This window comes from Ahaetulla prasina, chromosome 4 (assembly GCF_028640845.1).
Source record: "Ahaetulla prasina isolate Xishuangbanna chromosome 4, ASM2864084v1, whole genome shotgun sequence".
NCBI classification, from domain to species: domain Eukaryota; kingdom Metazoa; phylum Chordata; class Lepidosauria; order Squamata; family Colubridae; genus Ahaetulla; species Ahaetulla prasina.
The window spans coordinates 91,891,939-91,911,015 of NC_080542.1; the positions used below are offsets into that span (position 1 = coordinate 91,891,939).

Here is a 19,077-nt window from a genome sequence, read left to right on the forward strand (position 1 = left end):
TATCATCTTATCTTCTGTGGGCTCCACGTTTCCCGCCCTCAAAAATGACTGCTGTATTACCATCAGTGACATTGGACGAACTCTTTTTATGCCCGATATGAGATATGAGATATTCTCCGTTGGAACTCCGTCGTCTGCGAGGTGCCCCCGCCTCGCAGAAATGGCCCTCTACGTTATCGGGGGCCTATCTTAATGACGGGTTTTGGGACCCAGAGAGGTGGCATGCATCGAAGAAGAACCTTTGGGGGTTTTTTAATAGGTTTTTAAATAAGGGGTTTTTAAAGGGGGGGAGGGGAGTGACGGGTAGGGGGAGAAGCCCGTCGGGGAGGATATGTCCAGTACCAGCGCCGGCTCACGGCATCACTTTATCTGGTCCGAAGATGGGGGGAGGGGGGTGTTCTGAGCGTAGAGTGTTATTCCATCTGTACGATAAGTGGGAGAGGCAGATATGGCGGAGGCAAGGGGCCGTATCGTTCTTTGGAAGCACGTGGTCGATGTTTAAAAGCGATCACGTGCTCCGGCCCCTCAGTCCTTACTCGTTCCCCGGATGGTCAGGATCCTCAGAGCTTGGGTCTTCGACTGATGTTATGCAATGCCCGGTCCGTGGCTAATAAGGCTCCCTTGATTTGTGACCTTATTCACAGGGAGTCCGCGGACTTTATGGGCATTACGGAGACCTGGTTGGGCACAGAGGGGGGTGTACCCCTGGTTGAACTGTGCCCTCCAGGTTTCCGTGCATTCCATCAGCCGAGGGCCCAAGGTAGGGGTGGGGGGGTGGCGGTTGTGATTAAAGAAAGCCTAGAGCCGAGGGAGTCCACTGTGCCTCAGATAGCTGGCTGTGAATCCCTCCTTGTGAAGTGGGGCCATAGGAATCAGATGGGCTTGTTGATCGCGTACCTGGCTCCTTGCTGCGTGACTACAGACCTGCCTGAGCTACTAGAGGTGCTTGCCAGGGTGGCGGTTGAGATTCCCAGACTTTTAGTCATGGGGGATTTCAACTTGCCATCAGCCGGCTTGTCATCAACGGTGGTCCAGGAGTTCCAGGCTTCCATGACGGCCTTGGACCTGATTCAAGTAACTGATGGCACCACACACACTGGGGGAGGCACACTAGACTTGATTTTTATTTCTGGACAGTGGTTTAATGATCTGGAAGTAGGAGATTTAGTGATAGAACCGGTGTCATGGTCAGATCATTTTCTCCTTTGCCTAGACTTTTGGACCGCCGCTCACCATCGCAGGGAGACGGCACCAATGCGTTGGTTCCGTCCCAGGCGCCTGATGGACCCTGAGAGGTTCCAGATGGAGCTTGGGCCGTTCCCTGAGGATCTTGCCCACGGCACGACTGAAGAACTAGTCGCGGCCTGTGAACGGGCCACGGCTGGGGCTTTGGACCGTGTCGTGCCTTTGCGGCCTCTGACCCGGCGTAGATCTCAATTGGCTCCTTGGTTCTCCGAGGAGCCGAGGGAGATGAAACGCCGGAGAAGACGCCTAGAGAGCACCTGGAGGTCTAGCCATTCCAAGGCTGATCGGACACTAGTTAGGTCTTTTACCAAGACCTATCTAGTGGCAATGAGGGAGGCAAAACGTTCTTACGTTTCCACCCTCATTGCATCGGCAGATAACCGCCCGGCCGCCCTGTTTCGGGTAGTCCATTCCCTCCATCAGGAGGGACGGGATGACCCCTTACAGGGACGTGCCGAGGAGTTTAACGGTTATCTATACGATAAAATCGTTCAGCTCCGGGATAGTCTGGACCAAAATTGCGATGATCCAAGCGGGATGACAGAGCCTCGTCTTGTTGAGGTTATTTGGGATGAGTTTGATTCTGTGGCTCTCGAGGACGTGGACAGGTTGCTGGGGAGGTTACATGCAACCACATGTTTACTGGACCCGTGTCCCTCCTGGTTAGTACTGGCTACTCAGGAGGTGACACGAGGCTGGCTCCAGGGAATTATAAATGCTTCTTTGGTGGAAGGGGTTTTCCCCGCCGCCTTGAAAGAGGCGGTGGTGAGACCCCTCCTCAAGAAGCCTTCCCTGGATCCAGCTATTTTGGGGAATAACCGTCCAGTCTCCAACCTTCGCTTTGTGGTGAAGGTTGTAGAGAGTGTGGTTGCACGGCAGCTTCCCCAGTACCTGGATGAAGCCGTCTATCTAGACCCATTCCAGTCCGGTTTCCGGCCCGGTCATAGTACAGAGACAGCTTTGGTCGCGTTGGTGGATGACCTCTGGAGGGCCAGGGATAGGGGTGGTTCCTCTGCCCTGGTCCTATTAGATCTCTCAGCGGCTTTCGATACCATCGACCATGGTATCTTGCTGCATCAGTTGGAGGGTTTGGGAGTGGGAGGCACCGTTTATCAGTGGTTCTCCTCCTATCTCTCCGACCGGTCGCAGAGGGTGTTGACAGGGGGTAGATATCGACCGCGAGGCGCCTCATTTGTGGGGTGCCGCAGGGGTCGATTCTCTCGCCTCTCCTGTTCAACATCTATATGAAGCCGTTGGGTGAGGTCATCAGTGGTTTCGGGGTGAGTTACCATCTGTACGCTGATGATACGCAGCTGTACGTTTCCACCCCGGACCACCCCAACGAAGCTGTCGAAGTGCTGTCCTGGTGTCTGGAAGCTGTACGAGTCTGGATGGGGAGAAACAGATCAAGCTCAATCCCTCCAGGACGGAGTGGCTGTGGATACCGGCACCCCGGTACAGCCAGCTGCACCTGCAGCTGGCTGTCGGGGGCGAGTTATTGGCCCCAATGGAAAGGGTGCGCAACTTGGGCGTCCTCCTGGATGGGCGGCTGTCGTTTGACGATCATTTGGTGGCCGTCTCCAGGAGGGCTTTTCACCAAGTACGCTTGGTTCGCCATTTGCGCCCCTTCCTTGACCGGGATGCCTTATGCACGGTCACTCATGCTCTTGTCACTTCCCGTTTGGATTACTGCAATGCTCTCTACATGGGGCTGCCCTTGAAGTGCACCCGGAGGCTGCAGCTAGTCCAGAATGCAGCTGCGTGGGTAATAGTGGGAGCAACTCGTTGCTCCCATGTAACACCAATCCTGTGCAGCTTGCACTGGCTTCCTGTGGTCTTTCGGGTGCGCTTTAAGATTTTGCTCACCACCTTCAAAGCGCTCCATGGCTTAGGCCCGGGTACTTACGGAACCGCCTGCTGTTACCTCATGTCTCCCACCGACCCGTATGCTCACATAGAGAGGGTCTTCTCAGGGTGCCGTCCGCCAAACAATGTCGGCTGGCGGCCCCCAGGGGCAGGGCCTTCTCTGTGGGAGCTCCTACGCTCTGGAACGAACTTCCCCCTGGATTACGTCAAGTGCCTGATCTTCGGACCTTTCGCCGTGAGCTGAAAACGCACTTATTTATTCAAGCGGGACTGGCTTAATATTTTTAAATTTTTAACTGGGGTTCTATTATTTTAGGGTTCGAAATTTTAAATTCAAAATTTTTTAATGTTGGTCATTTTTTTCTAATATGCTCGGTTTTAAATTGTTGTTTTAATTGTATATTTTTTATGTTTTTTATCTTTTGGCTGTACACCGGCCTGAGTCCCTTGGGAGAAGGGCGGTATAAAAATTTAATAAATAAATAAATAAAATAAATATTGTTAAGTGAATTTTGCCCAATTTTAACAACTTTTCTTGCTACAGTTAAGTGAATCATTGAAATTGTTAAGTTGGTAATACAGTTGTTGAGTGAATCTGGCTTCTCCATTAACTTTGCTTGTCAGAAGTTTACAAAAGGTGATCATGTGACTCCAAGACACTACAACCATCATAAATATGAGTCAAGCATGAATCTCCAAGCATCTGAATTTTGATCACGTGACCATGGGGATACTGTAACAGTCATAAGGATTGTCAATCCTGTTGGAACTTTGAACTCTCACTAAATGAACTGTTGTAAATCAAGGACTACCTGTATCTGTCAGATTATATTAAATTAAGATATTTATCTGAATTCTCTCTAAAAACAATTTCATAATACAAAAAAATTAATTAAGAAAATTTTGAATAAAATCCATAAAATGATCCCTTTTATAGTATTTGAATTTTGTGAAATATGTTAGTGAAGTAGTGATTACTATTAGTATATGTAGTTCTTATTTTGTGAGTGTTCAGAGTTAGTATTGTGATAAAAAAAGAGCTTCCTGTCCAATCCTTACATTTCTGACCACATTATCTAAAGAAAATTGAAATAAGATCATAAGCGCAGTCACAATTTCACTTGGTAACCACTTCGCTTAGAGACTGAGTTGCAGATCCCAACTGTGGTTGCTAAACAAGGATTATTTCTAAATTACTATTACTCTGAAAAATAGTATACTTCTCCTGTTTGATATGATTGCTCTTTAACATACAGCATGCAACTTTAACAGAAATGTATATTTAATGTAAGGGTCAATTTTACATTAATGAACTTTTGCCTAAGTAGCCTGATCAACTAAATTAATCAACTCTACGGTTTAGTGAGGTGAGAAAAGTTATAGATTTTATACCAATGTATGTATTAGATCTTTGACAGTAAATAACAAATATCTAATGTTCAAGCCTTTAAAGGTTTGAAGTAATTTTATTATCCACATTGTAGGAATATTGTACTACGAACTAATTTGATGTGTTAACAGATCTGATGGATAGTAACGAAAGAACTAGGAGGCGAGAATAATTTTTAATAAATTTTTATAATAAATTTAAAATTCTGATTTAATTAAAAAATTAAAACTGAGTATATTTTTTTTTATTTTTTTATTTTATTTGAATTTATATCCCGCCCTTCTCCGAAGACTCAGGGTGGCTTACACTGTGTAAGGCAATAGTCTCATCCTATTTGTATATTTACATACAAAGTCAACTTATTGCCCCCCCAACAATCTGGGTCCTCATTTTACCTATTTTATAAAGGATGGAAGGCTGAGTCAACCTTGGGCCTGGTGGGACTCGAGCCTGCAGTAATTATAATTGCAGGCAGCTGTGTGTTAATAACAGGCTGCATTACCAGCCTGAGCCACTTCCCAGCCCTATAAAAATATCAAGAATATTTCAAGATATAAAAATATCTCCCTATATCTCCCTATAAATATATCTCCCTATAAATATCTATCTATATCTACATAGTATCTATATTATATTATATTATATCTATATTATATCTATATAATATCTATATCTATATAGTATCTATAGATATCTATATATAATATATATATAATTATATATAATATATCTATATAATATCTATAGATATCTATAAATATCCCTAAAAATATCTCCCTATAAAAATATCAAGAATATTTACTTCTTGAATACAAACTAGAAATTGAAATAGTAATATAAAAACAGTTTATTTAAATAGAGTCCAGTTTGAAGAGATTTATGTCAAGAACTTGAATATTTTTTTCTGATACTCACAGTTCCACCAACTATTCTTCCTAGTGGATACCATGCTCTTTCATCAAACCAATTTAAGAATTCGTAAAATCCATGTGAAGCAAGATGATGTGTTGATCTGTAGTTAAACCTAGAAAAAATAGATCAGATGTTAAAAAAACCCAACTAAGTAACTGTCACCTCAGGTAAATGTTCAAATCCGTATAGTGCTCTTTGAGGAACTAATGCTTAGAATTTCTAATATTAAAATAAAATACGGCCAGTTAATCTTTCTCAAGCCTAGAAAGCAGGCAATGGCAAACCACTTCCAAAATCATGTCAAGAAAGCTTAGGGATCTTGCTCAGGCAGTCACCAAGATCAATTCTATCAAAGGAAAGTCAAAGGAAAAGGCAGTATCTATTAATATGACTGAATTGCTATTGGCACCTGTATAGGCGCTCTTGTATATATCTGACCATTGATATGTAACTTTTTCATAAATATTCCATTCCAATGTTAAGGAAGAGTTCCAGAATCGTTATTTTTTAGTTTTACTAAATGGAAAAAAGAATAAAATTGCTATTTCATCATTATTTTTTTGCTCCCAACTCTAAAATATCTACGTATGTATTTATTACATTAAAGAGGAATCCTAGACCGGCAAGATTTATAAATGAATGTGCAACTATGTTTTGATGTTATGTATAACTTTGAAATTAAGCTTTCAAATATTATTGTATGAAAAATATTATTAGGGAAAAGGGAATTCTAAGTCTAATTCACTTTTAAATGTATGATAAATTGAGAATTATTATTTGCAATTAATTACTTTAATATTTATTGAATTATTTAGATTTATATAACGCAGAGGTTAAATTTTTGAAAAATTAAAAATCAAATCCGATTATAAATAATCAAGATATTATAGAAAACTTCAACTAACATAAGATTCTTAGATTTTATTTACTAGCAAAAATATTATTTTGTTCAAATAGAATTATATACTGTACTTTTCAATAGGATGCTTTTATGACAATGACTATGGAATGGCTATTACAGATTAATCTTCCAAGCTTGATAACTCCTTAGCGATGGATTGCAACTATTATTCTGAGGAAGCATGGCATGACAGGAATTATAATGCAAAACATTTGGATAAAGATACTGCTCAATTTTAATAGAAGCTGCCAATTCGAAAGTATTCAGAAGGAATAACATGGTTCTCAGTAAAGAATGACAAGTATTTTAATATAATTACAAAGCAACATCAAATCAACTATTACTGAAATTCTAGCTTACACTTGGCTCAGAGGACGTATGCCACACCAGTGAGCATGAAACTTACTTTGCAAAAAATATTGAGGTATGAAACCTAAACAAAGGAAAACATTAATCTAAAAGCAAATTTGGATTAGTCAAAATAATTAATGACAGGAAAGCATTTAGGTGGCTATTTGTGTATCTACCAGTGGCGGATTGCCTCGGTTCGGACCGGTTCTATAGAACCTGTAGTAAAACCGGTGGGGGGCTCTACCCACTGACCTGAATGTCATCAAAAGTGACCTGTGCATGCACGCGGGCACGATGCGAACTGGTAGTAAAGCTAAGTACCCTGATATCTACAGTGTATCTATTTTCCTCTTGCTCAATTGTAATCTCTCTCTCCCCACCCCTCAATTTAGTCAAAATATATTTGGCATAACAAAAGATAAATTAGTAAAAATACAGCTAAGAGTTTTTCTACAGATAACAAGAAATAAAATGGGAAACAATTGATTTGAAGATTTACATTTACATATAATATCTAAGAACAAGATTTAGGGAATACCCAAGGGAGTTCTAGCCTTTTTTCTTCCTTTCAAAACCAGACATACCAAACTTCTTTTGAAAGTCCTTCTTGTAGCAATGGTCTCACAAGCTGGTTGGGTTCTTGAAGCACCTTCCTTTACAACAGGGGTAGTCAACCTTTTTATACCTACTGCCCACTTTTGTATCTCTGTTAGTAGTAAAATTTTCTAACTGCCCACCAGTTCTACAATAATGGTGATTTATAAAGTGTATCGTCGTCTGTCCTTGCATCTCGCGCATCGTGGATTGGGTTTTGGGGGGTGGCGGCGGCTACCAGCTCCGCTTGTCTGTTACAGCTGGGTGGTGTGGGAGGAAATGCGTGAGCTATTCTGGGACAAGGCTCTTTTGTTTGCAGTCGCACTATAACACCATTTAATTTCACTTACGTAACGTGAATTAAACTTATGCGTGGGCGATACAAATAGTATCTTTTCAGAAATTTAAATTGTCACGGGGAATTTTATGAAAACCTAATGAAAATGTTTTTAAATAATGCTATGAATTTTTTTTAAAAAGCCAATTAAATTAAAAAAAAGGAAAGTGCTTCAGTATTGGACAAAACCCCTACCACCACCGTGAAAGCTGGAGCACCCACTAGCGGGCGGTAGGGACCAGGTTGACTATCACTGCTTTACAAGTATGCCATGCTGTTCATTCACCCTACCACTTTAATCCTTAACCTCTATTTTCAAAGTATTTTTGCCAACGTTGAGGCATCATCCATATATATGTATGTATGTATGTATGTATGTATGTATGTATGTATGTATGTATGTATGTATATATATATATATATATATATATATATATATATATATATATATATATATGTATGTATGTATGTATGTATGTATGTATGTTTGTTTGTTTGTATGTATGTTCGTCTGTATGTATATAGATGGAGGGAGGGAGGGAGAGACAGATTTGTATAAATACCAGTAACTTGTTTAAAATATATTTCTGCTAGAAGGCAATAATAAATGTTTTAAGTTCACATGATGATTTAAAAAATAAAAACATTTCTGACACCTGTAAATTAAAAAAAAACCTTCATCATGCTTATAAGCAACTTTCAAATGTTAATACTTTCACCAAAACATTATAAAGGCAAAAATATTTGGAAACTTTATATCCAATTAACTGAACTGCAGCAGAAAATTATACATACTCAGGGAGGATTTAACTCTGCCAAATTCCAAAGTGATTTCAACTAGAATTGTTTTAGAATCTTGAGACACTGATTCTTATAGGACAAATGGGCAGAAGATACTGAGCTTACAGAAGTAATTTAATGACCTGCAACTTTAATGGATCTGCAACTAGTTCTGCAAACAAGAAAGGAACATATGTTTGTAGGTAAACTTCAGGTTATAACATTAATGGGGACAAAGATTTCTGTCACTAAGCAACATAATTATCATTTTTTTACCATTATCATTACTTAGCAATGGCAACCCTGACAGTCCCAGTATCTGTTGTATCCCAAAGCACAAACGTTTTGTGGGAAGAGAAGGAAATCTAAGGTAATGAGCATGGGGCTGCCATGCAAGTGAGTTATTGGAGGTCTTGGAAGGGCCTTTTGAGGCCATATCTAGTTTGGCAGATGGTGCTGCAAGCAGGTATGTTATTGAGATCCTGGCCTAATAATAGCATAGTTCTCACCCAATGACTGCAACTGAAACTACTGCAACTATCATCACTAAGCAATGCAGTCATGTGATGTCTAATGACCTAATAACCACTTCGCTTAGGAATAGAAATTTCAGTCCCAAGTAGGGTTGTTAAGTGAGGACTAGCTATATGGCTTTTAAGAGAGAATAAGTTCTACAGCCTTGCATAAAAATCTATAATTTGAAAGTAGGAAACAACTTCAATATTTTTCTCAAAATTACATCATACATGATCAAAAGGACACAGTTTAATCTGGATATGGTTTTATATTACCATCATCAAATTGGTCTTTGCATTCTTTTCCACAGCTGCAGAATTTGATGGGTGATTAAATTTCAGTTGCCAGTATCTGCTTTTGAATCTTACCATAATACATTTAAGCTATCTGCATTTGATATTGAACTTCAAATTCCCAAGAAGCAACAAATTATCAACTGCAATGAGGATTCTGAAAAATGGCAATGTTGTTATTGTACAACTGACAAAAACACTCAAATCATAATAGTAAATATATTAATTGGGGAAACCCACAAAAGTTATTTCTAAAATCATATATATTCCCTGAGGTATGACAGGACATCTAACCACCATTCAAAATTACAACCCTCCTTCAAAAGCTACATATGTAGGCATTTCAAAGTTACATCCGAAGTGGCCCCTGCAGTCATTTACCCTTATGACCCTTTGCAGAAATGCTAAGCGTCCACCCACCTATTTCTCCCCCACTCTGGTCCGAAGGGCACTAGGTTTGCTTTGCTATCCGTCCACGTTCCACCCATTCCTCTCCACCTCCAATTACCCTTCACTTGCTTTCCTTTTGAAGGACCCAGAAAGTTGGGGTAGTTAAGGACAGTCTTCTCTGTTGCTGGGCCATATGGAACAACTGAGAAAAAATCCTGCCAATGTCCGTTTTATTGCTAGTCTTAGCTCTCCCAGTGTTAGTTCCACTAGCTTTATGCTAGCACAGCTAATGCTAGGGGAGCTAAATCTAACTGTGAAAGGAAAACTGTCAGGATTTCTTCTCTTCAATTGTGCCACATCGCCCAGCAACACAATGGACAGATCACCTTATCTACTCTGACCTCCGAGTATCTTTGAAAGGTAAGTATGTGGTTGTGGCAGTGTGGGTATGAAGGAAGCCCAAAGAGCTCTGGGGACTCCTAAAAGCAGGAAGCAGAGCACAGGGTATCTCAGGAAGTAGGGAAGAGGCCTTGGAGGTCCAATGCAGAAAGTTTGTGCCTGGATTAGGTGTCTGAGTCTGCCCTAACCAAGGCAACTCATACTCCATTTAACCTGTGTGTTCATTCAACAAATGCATTGGAAAGAGCAGGGATGGGGGGGGGGGGGATGGTTAATAAGCTATTCACTTAACCATCAGTCTGACTTATGACAATATTGTGCAGGGTCCATTACTGTCATAACTCAAGGACTACCTTGCTTTTTTAACTTGATGTAATAATAAGTGTTTAATATGCATAACTATCTATAGCATAATAATGTTAATGTAAGAGTCATCCTATTGTCTCAGAGAATATTAACTGCCTGTAAGAACAATAAATTGTACAGGACATGACCACTAGAAGTATTCATAATAATCTCTTCTGAATGAATCCAGGTCAGTTATATTATATATAGCACTATAAAAAAGACATTTTTCTATTCTATATTTACAAAATATTAGTAAAATGTGGATAATGGAAGAATTAAATTTTATATTATGTTAATTCCATTAATTTTACAATTTAGACAAAAGCTAACTAGAAAGTGGTCTATCAAGGGATCGATTCTAAAAAGATGCTATCATTATCATCATCATCATCATCATCGCCATTGTCTATCCATTGCAGGATCAAGGTCACTTCCAGATGTTTACAACCAATATGGTCCTGAGCTTTGTTTTGCCAATTGGGCTTGCAATATTTGCTGATGTCATCAATTCACCTTGTTTTAGGTCTCTTTCATGGATGCTTTTTATCCGTTCTGTCACTGCCTTGGTCCATCTGCAATCCCATGTAACCAACCTATTTCCATTTCAATTCTTTTACTCTCTTGATGAGATCATATAAGAGATCGTTTTGTTTGTTCTTTAATCCTTGTGCAGGTCTTTCTATCTTATCTTGTAATGCCAAGCATGTCTCTTTCCATGTGCAGCTCCCCTATGTGTCTTTATAGCTCTTCTGGGCCTTGTGAGAAGAGAACATCATTATCTGCAAATAGGTGCCATTGATTTTTATTCTATTTTTTGCCTATTCTAGTTTGCAAAATACTTCTTCAAGGCAGGCTGAGAAAAGGATAGGTGATATTGTATTGCCTTGTCGTACACCTCATTCTATGTTTATTTCCACTTTAAGATCATTAAGGCAAATTGTCACCACTGCTTTTTCATATATTGATTGCAGTAAATTTATGTAAGTAATATCTATGCCTTAGTTGAGCAATGTATTAATTATTGCTTGCTGGAATAGAGTCAAACACCTTTTGGTAGTCAATGAAAGCCATGCACAGAGGTATGGTGTACTCACTGTGCTGTTCAAGACTTGCTTAACAACCTGGATGTAATCCATTGTACTGTAGCCACTTGTGAACCCTGCCTGATCCTTTGGCTGTACATCATTTAATGTTCTTAATATTCTTTTTGCTATTATTTTGGTGAAAACCTTGTTGATGACTGAAAGAAGGCTTATTGGGTAATAGTTTTTAAATCATCTTGGATACATTTCTTGTGCATAAGAATCACTTCAGCATTTTTCCGTGAATTGGGTATTTTTTCTTCTCTGAGCTATCTCCAGTATAGTTTTGCTAGTATCTTGTATAAACTATGGCCATTAATTTTCAGTCTTTAAACAATCACTTCCTGAAACTTTGAAATTTTTCATTAATTTTATGGCAGGATACTTTCTTTACTAGGATATCTGATATTTCTTCTTTTGTAGATGTTGTTACTTTTAAGTGGTCTTGATCTTTGTATAGATCTGAATAAAATTTTCCAATTATTTCTAGTATTTCCTGCCTAGTTCTACACACAGAACTATTGCCACATTTTAATGCAAAAACCTTCTTTCCTGTATTTATAAGCTTGCATTTTCTTCTATTAATCCCTTTGTTTTATTTGTCTTTTTCACAAGCTTCATGTTAAACTGATGTATTTCTTCTTTGATATGTTTTCTTATTGTCTTGCAAAGTTCAATGTACTCCAGTTTATTAGTGAATCTTGTGGTATTCTTCACTGTACATCATTTTTCATTAAACCAATCATTTCATCAGAGAATTTTGACCATATGTTTTTCTAGCGGTGTTATAGATGTAGCAGATTCAAGGATGTTTTTGACTATTCATTCATTTTGCTCCATAATGTCCATCTCTTCCAAATCTTGCAAAAGACTGAAGAGATTTGATAAATTAATATCAAAATTGCTGTTTTCCTCGAACAGCTTATCACTCCGTATTTTTGTTTTTTGTGATGCCTTTATCATTTTCATATGCTGTTTTTATTTTTACTTTAGCTTGTACCATTCTATGATCACTTCCTACGTTAAAACAATTGATGACAGTACAATTGGAGAATATGGTTTTCTCACTTGACATGATATAGTCAATTTCGCTTGTGTGGACTAAATTATATGGCAATGCAACAATCAATAGTTTCCATTACTGCTAAGATGTATCCCAGGGAGAATTTTTAAAAAATAGATAAGACAATGGAACATCTTACTTTTAACAATTAACTGAATATTTTTATTTTATTTATTTATTTTAAGTTTGTCATTGTACATATATTCAGAGTATACCCATACAACAAAATTCATATAACACCCAGAGACCAAGCCCAATACACATGACAATCCACAGACACACACCCCCCACCCACCAAAAATTTCCAACTCCTAAACCACCCAAGCATCCACACAACAGACCAAGTAATGCTATCCCACAGCTCACTGATAGTGATCTTTTAGTTCATTGTTGAGTGCAATTATAGCTCTGGGATAAAAACTATTCAGAAGACATGTGGTCTGAGTTTTAATTGTTCTGTAATAACAGTTTTTACAAAGCCAACTATTTTAAAAATGGAATGAATTACTATTTTTAAACACGGAAGTTCAACTTCATAGGAAGATGCTCCAGTTTAGGTTTAGTTTGCTCAACTACCTTAAGTATATCCATGAGGCATTTAGAAATGTTCTAATTCAATTAACCACAGGCTACCTATCTCTGAAACTGAAGTAGTTAACTTAATTTAAAAAGTCAGTTTCAAAAACCATTAGCAAACCAGTTTAGTTCAGTTGCTGTTCAGGAAATTTATAAACTGATTAATCAAAATAGAAGAGAATTCCTTCTTGTAACTGTTATGTGATCATGATTCAAAAGCAACCATTATGGAATGGTAATGGTAACAAAAGAAATACAAAGAAATCAATAGGTATGAACTTCACTAAAGAGCCATGATGGCGCAGTGGTTAGAATGCAAAACTGCAGGTTACTTCTGCTGACTGCCAGCTGCCAGCAGTTTCAATCACACTGGCTGAAGGTTGACTCAGCCTTCTATCCTTCTGAGGTTGGTAAAATGCGAGACCCAGATTCTTGGGGGCAATATGCTGTAAACTGCTTAGAGAGGGCTATAAAGCACTGTGAACTTATATAGGTATAAGTCGTATTGTTATAATGCTATTGCTAAATACAAGCATCTACTTAAGGATAAATAAAAAATCTAAATTATTCAGGACAACCATCACAGGCACAAATATATAGCAAACATAAAGAGAAATTAAGGTCAAAATTCAAAATCAGATACGTAGATTTTGAGGGAAAAATCAAAAAGAGAAGTTTATAGTTGCAAGTTTATAATATTTTCTACTACAAAGAAAATAAGTCTTAATTATAAAAATATAGTTAACTTTTCAATATTTTCCCTTTGAAAATAGAAGCTACCTAATACTCTCCTTGTACAAAAGAGCACTGTGTTACTGAAATAGATTATATATGTATAAACTGATCTCTACAATGTAAATTACTAAGACAAACTCATCCATTTTCAATCAAAATAATTAAACATGGAATTACTGGGATACAGGTGCTATAACTTTTCCTTGTTTTGTTTTATCTGGGGAAGGAGGGATCTAGAATAAAACAACAATTCAGCAGAACGCTTTGAAATTTAAAAAAAAAAAATTACGATTACTGTTTTCTCCAAATTGCAGCTCTGGGTAAACTGGTTAGATCTTAGAAAAAACTGAGTTTGATCAAAATTTTAAAAAAATCTGTATTTCAGTTGGGGGCTCCGCAGGACACTATTTTTATTCTAAATACAATCTGTATTATTTAATATCAAAATTGAAAAGATAGAATTAATCCTGAGTAGGTTCCCTCTTTGTTTTTTATTGGAGATACACAGACTCATTAAGCCAAATGCTGTCTCCAAAAATCTTACAAGTTGCCATTTTAATTTAACAATTGTTTAAAAATGCCCAGTGAAGCTAAAAGTGGCCATCCTAGTTTAAATATTTTCACATTATATCACACCAAGGCGATACTATAGGAATAGTAATTTAATGGTCTGTTGCATAGTCAGATTGGATTTGGCATTGCATTGCATTATATTATGCAGCTTGGTAACCTAGTGGTGAAGACACTCATCTCCCATTCAGAAGATTGAGTGTTCAATCCTAGGTAGCAGCAGATGTTTCTCTCCAAGGGTGCAAAGAAAAAATATTTGCTCCAAACCCTATGTGATGTCAGAATGGGTATCCAGCCAATAAATCCATCCAGTTGCCACAACTCTACCCCGAATTAAGGGATTACGGGGTTGTAAAAAAAGGATATTATAAGAGCAGTGGTTAGAATGCAGTATTGCAGGCTAATTCTGCTGACACTGACTGCCAGCTGTTCAGCAGATTGAGTCTCATAGATAGTTGACTCAGCCTTCTATCCTTCTGAAGTTGGTAAAATAAGGACCCAGTTTGTTGGGGGCAATATGCTGACTCTGTAAACTGCTTTGTAAACTGTTATATACGATTTCTGAAAGACCTTTTTATTTTCTATGATGAATTTATCTCAATTATTTGTCTTATATGTGAAGAATATTAAAGCAAAAAGGAGGTAGCTTCTTTGTAACTGTTCCTGCTTTGAAATGTAATTTGATTATCTCTGTACTTATGTTTTGTATCATCTTCTATTTCCAACTGTTATTGCCTATTTAAAATACTGTCAAATATATTTGATTACCTAATAATGTAATATATTAATATTTTGTTAAAGATCAATTTTTAAAAAAAAAAATCAGTTTTTCTACATACAATCCAGAATTTTAATTTTCTTATCTCTTTTAGTATGTGGAAATAGCCCCCAAACATTATTGCTTTCAACCAAAGCAGTAGGCTGAGAGGAGAAAAAAAGGCATCAAAGTATTTAGAAATAAATTAATGGAATGATTTGTATCTTTTAATTCATCCAGTACTATCTTTCCTACCTGCGATCCTCAGTACTCAGGGAGATGTTTGACATGTTTACTTTGACATGGTTATTTGAATATTACGGATTTATAGAAAGTATTTTCTGAAAAGTAATAAAGCAATTGTACATCTGTTTAATAGTGAAAACACTGATTAACAGCTTCATAAGATGTAAGATAACTGCTTTTCAATTCAAATGCCAAATTAAACAAAGAACAGGATTGTCTACTTTATTATGCTAACAGTATAATGGTAAAATGGAAGTTTAAGTTTGCTGCAGCATGATTTGTTTGAACAGAATGGTAATAAATAAATGATTTCTCATCTCAGCCAACTGTTCTAACACTACACCTATTCTCAGAAATATTTTTCTACAGGCCATTTTCCACACTAATCTAACTGGAATAGTCCCAGGAGCAAAGATAGAAGCATTCCCATCTCAGTACAAAGTTCAAGGATTTTGTACCAAAACAAAAACAAAAAACAGAAGGACAGAATGGATTTAACTCTTCTATATTAGTTTTTGTAAAATGTAAGTTAAAAGTGTGGTACGTATTTACATGTACAATAATGCAGCAGTCTTTTCAATACTTCAAATTCAACCTGCCCTAATGTAAAATCCATATGGCAGGTGAAAAATGCAATATAAAATAGATATTATAAGGGCAAGATGGGAAAAATGGTGCAACTATCTCCAGTTTAGTAATTAAAGTATAGAATCAGAAACACAGAAACTTATTGATCAGAAATAATTCTACAAGCTTGCAGCTCATCACAAGAATTAGATCCTATTCTGTGTCAAGAAAATATTGAGGGCAAATAATGCAGAATAGTATTCCCATATGTAACAATTTTTGGAGGAAATTACATCAAATTGAGGTAGTCTACTCTGGCCAAGATCTGATGTATAATGAATCAAATTTTATTAAAGATTTTTTTAAAAAGAAAGTACAAAGTAATATAAAGTAAGAAAAAGAAAATAAATCAAAGAAAGCTAAGTGCAGAAAAGTAAGAGATAAATAGAAAGAAAAAATAGAGATAAATAGTTTCCTATTTTCTTTATGGCAGTTATAAGGCCAATTGTAAATTTACCTCTTACTCTACGGTTACAACATACTTATGGCAATTATAAGGCCAATTGTAAATTTACCTCTTACTCTACGGTTACAACATACTTTTCTATAATTTATTCTGTCTATTCATCGAAACTATTAATGATAAATTCATTTGTCTTTCACATAAAAATTCTATAGGGTTTCCAGTTATCCATAAAGATAAATATTGTCTTTTCTCTTATGATTGAAGTTAATTTAGCTATCTCAGCAAGTTCCATCATTTTCACCTACCATTCTTCGCTTGCAGAAAGGTCAAATCTTTCCATCTTTGTGCATCAAAGGAATATTTTTTATAACTGTCATACAGGCATGTAAAAATCATACTTCATAAAATGGAAATTGTAATTTTAAATTCAGTTACACAGAAAGGATCACGTGATCACAAAAATATGTGTCAATAAAAAAATCATGCATCTACTTAAAATGAAAGTCCTACTCATTTTCTTTTTTAATTCACTGGAATATTATTACTAGTTCATAATATGCTGGGTGGTGAACCATAAAGTTAAAAGTCCACAGCTTCCGTAAGAAATATAGACTGAATTGCTGAAGAAATTTGGCTATCGAAGGCATAACTATCTCATATATGAACAGGGTCTATTTGTACACAGTATGCCCCTCCACTGGTTCCTCTGCTCACATCCCGATAATTTATTGCAAAAGGTCCCGCTTCTTCAGCGTCTATTGCTTTTTAATTACTTGCTCCCTTGCTCTATTCCGGCCTCTCTTCCATAGAGAAACGCAAACGCACGCTTGTCTATGCCGCAGCGAGGATTACAGCAACGCTGCACAAGTTTTACCCACTGAAGAAATAAAAACGACTTGGGGCCTCTTGATCCAACACCCGATCGCATTCAAGTCGTAAGCTTAGGCAAGACTGTCGGGTGTTTTGGCAGAGTCACAAGACAATTTTACGATTAAAATACCTATCTCAACCATAACAATTGTTGGCTATTCCACCATCCCACCTGGCACCCTCAAAACCAACTCCGGCTCATCTTTCCACACGCCACCCCTCCCTCCCAGCCGTCCTTTCATTTGCAGCACCGCAAAGCACGTCCGCCTCTCACCAAACACTCCCGCAATTTTTTCTCATTTGCATTTAAAAAACTCTTTTATCTCGGTTTCCCCCATCTTCTCAAAGACCACACGCAGCTCTCTCATTAACCCGCTTCCCTATTCCTTAGTTTTACTGCGGTCACTTGGTCGTCCACCGCCGCGTGGAGCAGCACTGGAGTCAGTTTCCGACGTCTCTAATTCTTACCAGGGGTCGAACTCGTGTATGATGCTCTCGAAACGGATGACGGCGAAGAGCCTGGAACTGAAACCAGCCAGCCAGGCCAGGAAAAGGATCGTGAAGGAAAGCAGCGACTGCCAGCCTGCCGGTTGCGACAGGCCCCCCGACAGGCCCCCTCCTCCAGCTGGGGCGCCGGGGCCGGTAGCCGCCAGTGAACCACCTCGACTGTTAGCCAGCGCTTGCGAATTTGAAGATGACGACGAGACAGCAGCACCCGACTTGTGCTTCTGGTCGGGGGCTGAATGTTCCGCCATGTTGGTCCCCGGGCTCCTCGCTTTTTCTCCGCCTAACGCGCAGCGAAGGAGGAGCAGACGCCGCCTCTATCCCTCAGCACGCTTCGCAAAAGAAGACGAGGGAAGCGGCTGAAATCACTGTCTTCTTCCGCGCTCTTTTCACTGGCGGGGGAAGCACTTCCCTGCCGCCGCCTCTTCTTGAGCGACCCAGGAACTAATGCCCGTTGCGGCGGCCGCCGCCAACATCCCAATGCGACGCCAGAAAGCGGGCACGAGACTGAAGCAGGGCGCGCGCGCGAGAGAGAGAGGGAGATGGGGGGGGAGGGAAATAATGCGTGGATATGAGAATAAGAGGAGAGACAGACAAAAGTTGCTTCCGCGTGAAAATGAATTGGCTCAAGAATGCGTTCGAGTAGATCGAGGAAAGCGAAATGGGTGGAGAAATAAAGCGCGGGACCGTAGACAGCCGTTGGGCGGCGCGTGAGAAACGGAGGCGGGGAAGAAGCTAAGACGGTTAATTGAGGCTTGAGCTTGATCGCTGACGCTTCATTGGGAGGAGCCGAGACTCTTCTCCTCCCGTTTTCGTCAACATCTTTCTATTAACCTGTCAGAGAGCGACAGGTACTTCAAAAGGACAAAGCGATAGCCAATTACGATCGACAACCATAGGGCGCGGCTACAGTAAGGCGGGGACTTTATCATTTTTCACAAATTATAAAAAAAAACCTGTGCTAAGTGGAATCGTTTGATTGGCTGACACGTTAACCGGTGACGGAGTAGAGTCGCTTTTTTCCCCGTCACGTGAGAAATTAAGCGCTGACGTTTTGGGCCAGCCCCTGGAGTTGAAGGAACTGCGGTAGATACATTACTGTATTCCTAGGGAGGAAGCCCGAGGCATATTGGGGTTTGTAGTTTCTAGACATCGTTGCTTTGAATCTGTCAAACGTTCTGCTCACCCCCTGTTATCATGATAAACTTTGAACTTGTACCTATCGAAATCTGTATATTAGTTTTCCGAAGCTATAAAAGAAATAGCTTCGTACTCAATGCAAAATACTCGTACTGCCGTACTCAATGCAAAATACAACT

General features: G+C 38.8%; 1 protein-coding gene across 2 annotated transcripts in view; it reads right to left on the bottom strand.

The window, feature by feature from the left end:
• The window catches only part of STT3B (STT3 oligosaccharyltransferase complex catalytic subunit B), a 76,923-nt gene extending 58,362 nt beyond the window's left edge, over positions 1 to 18,561 (bottom strand). The window contains exons 1-2 of one of the 2 annotated variants that reach the window (XM_058183613.1): positions 17,723 to 18,561; positions 5,417 to 5,525 (exon numbers count right to left, since the gene is read on the bottom strand). In XM_058183613.1, coding sequence (XP_058039596.1) covers positions 5,417 to 5,525; positions 17,723 to 18,009 — 396 coding nt within the window. In that variant the 5' untranslated portion in view covers positions 18,010 to 18,561. The remainder of the gene's footprint in view (positions 1 to 5,416; positions 5,526 to 17,722) is intronic. The other variant, XM_058183612.1, reaches the window with a different exon arrangement.
• Positions 18,562 to 19,077: the final 516 nt, after the last annotated feature.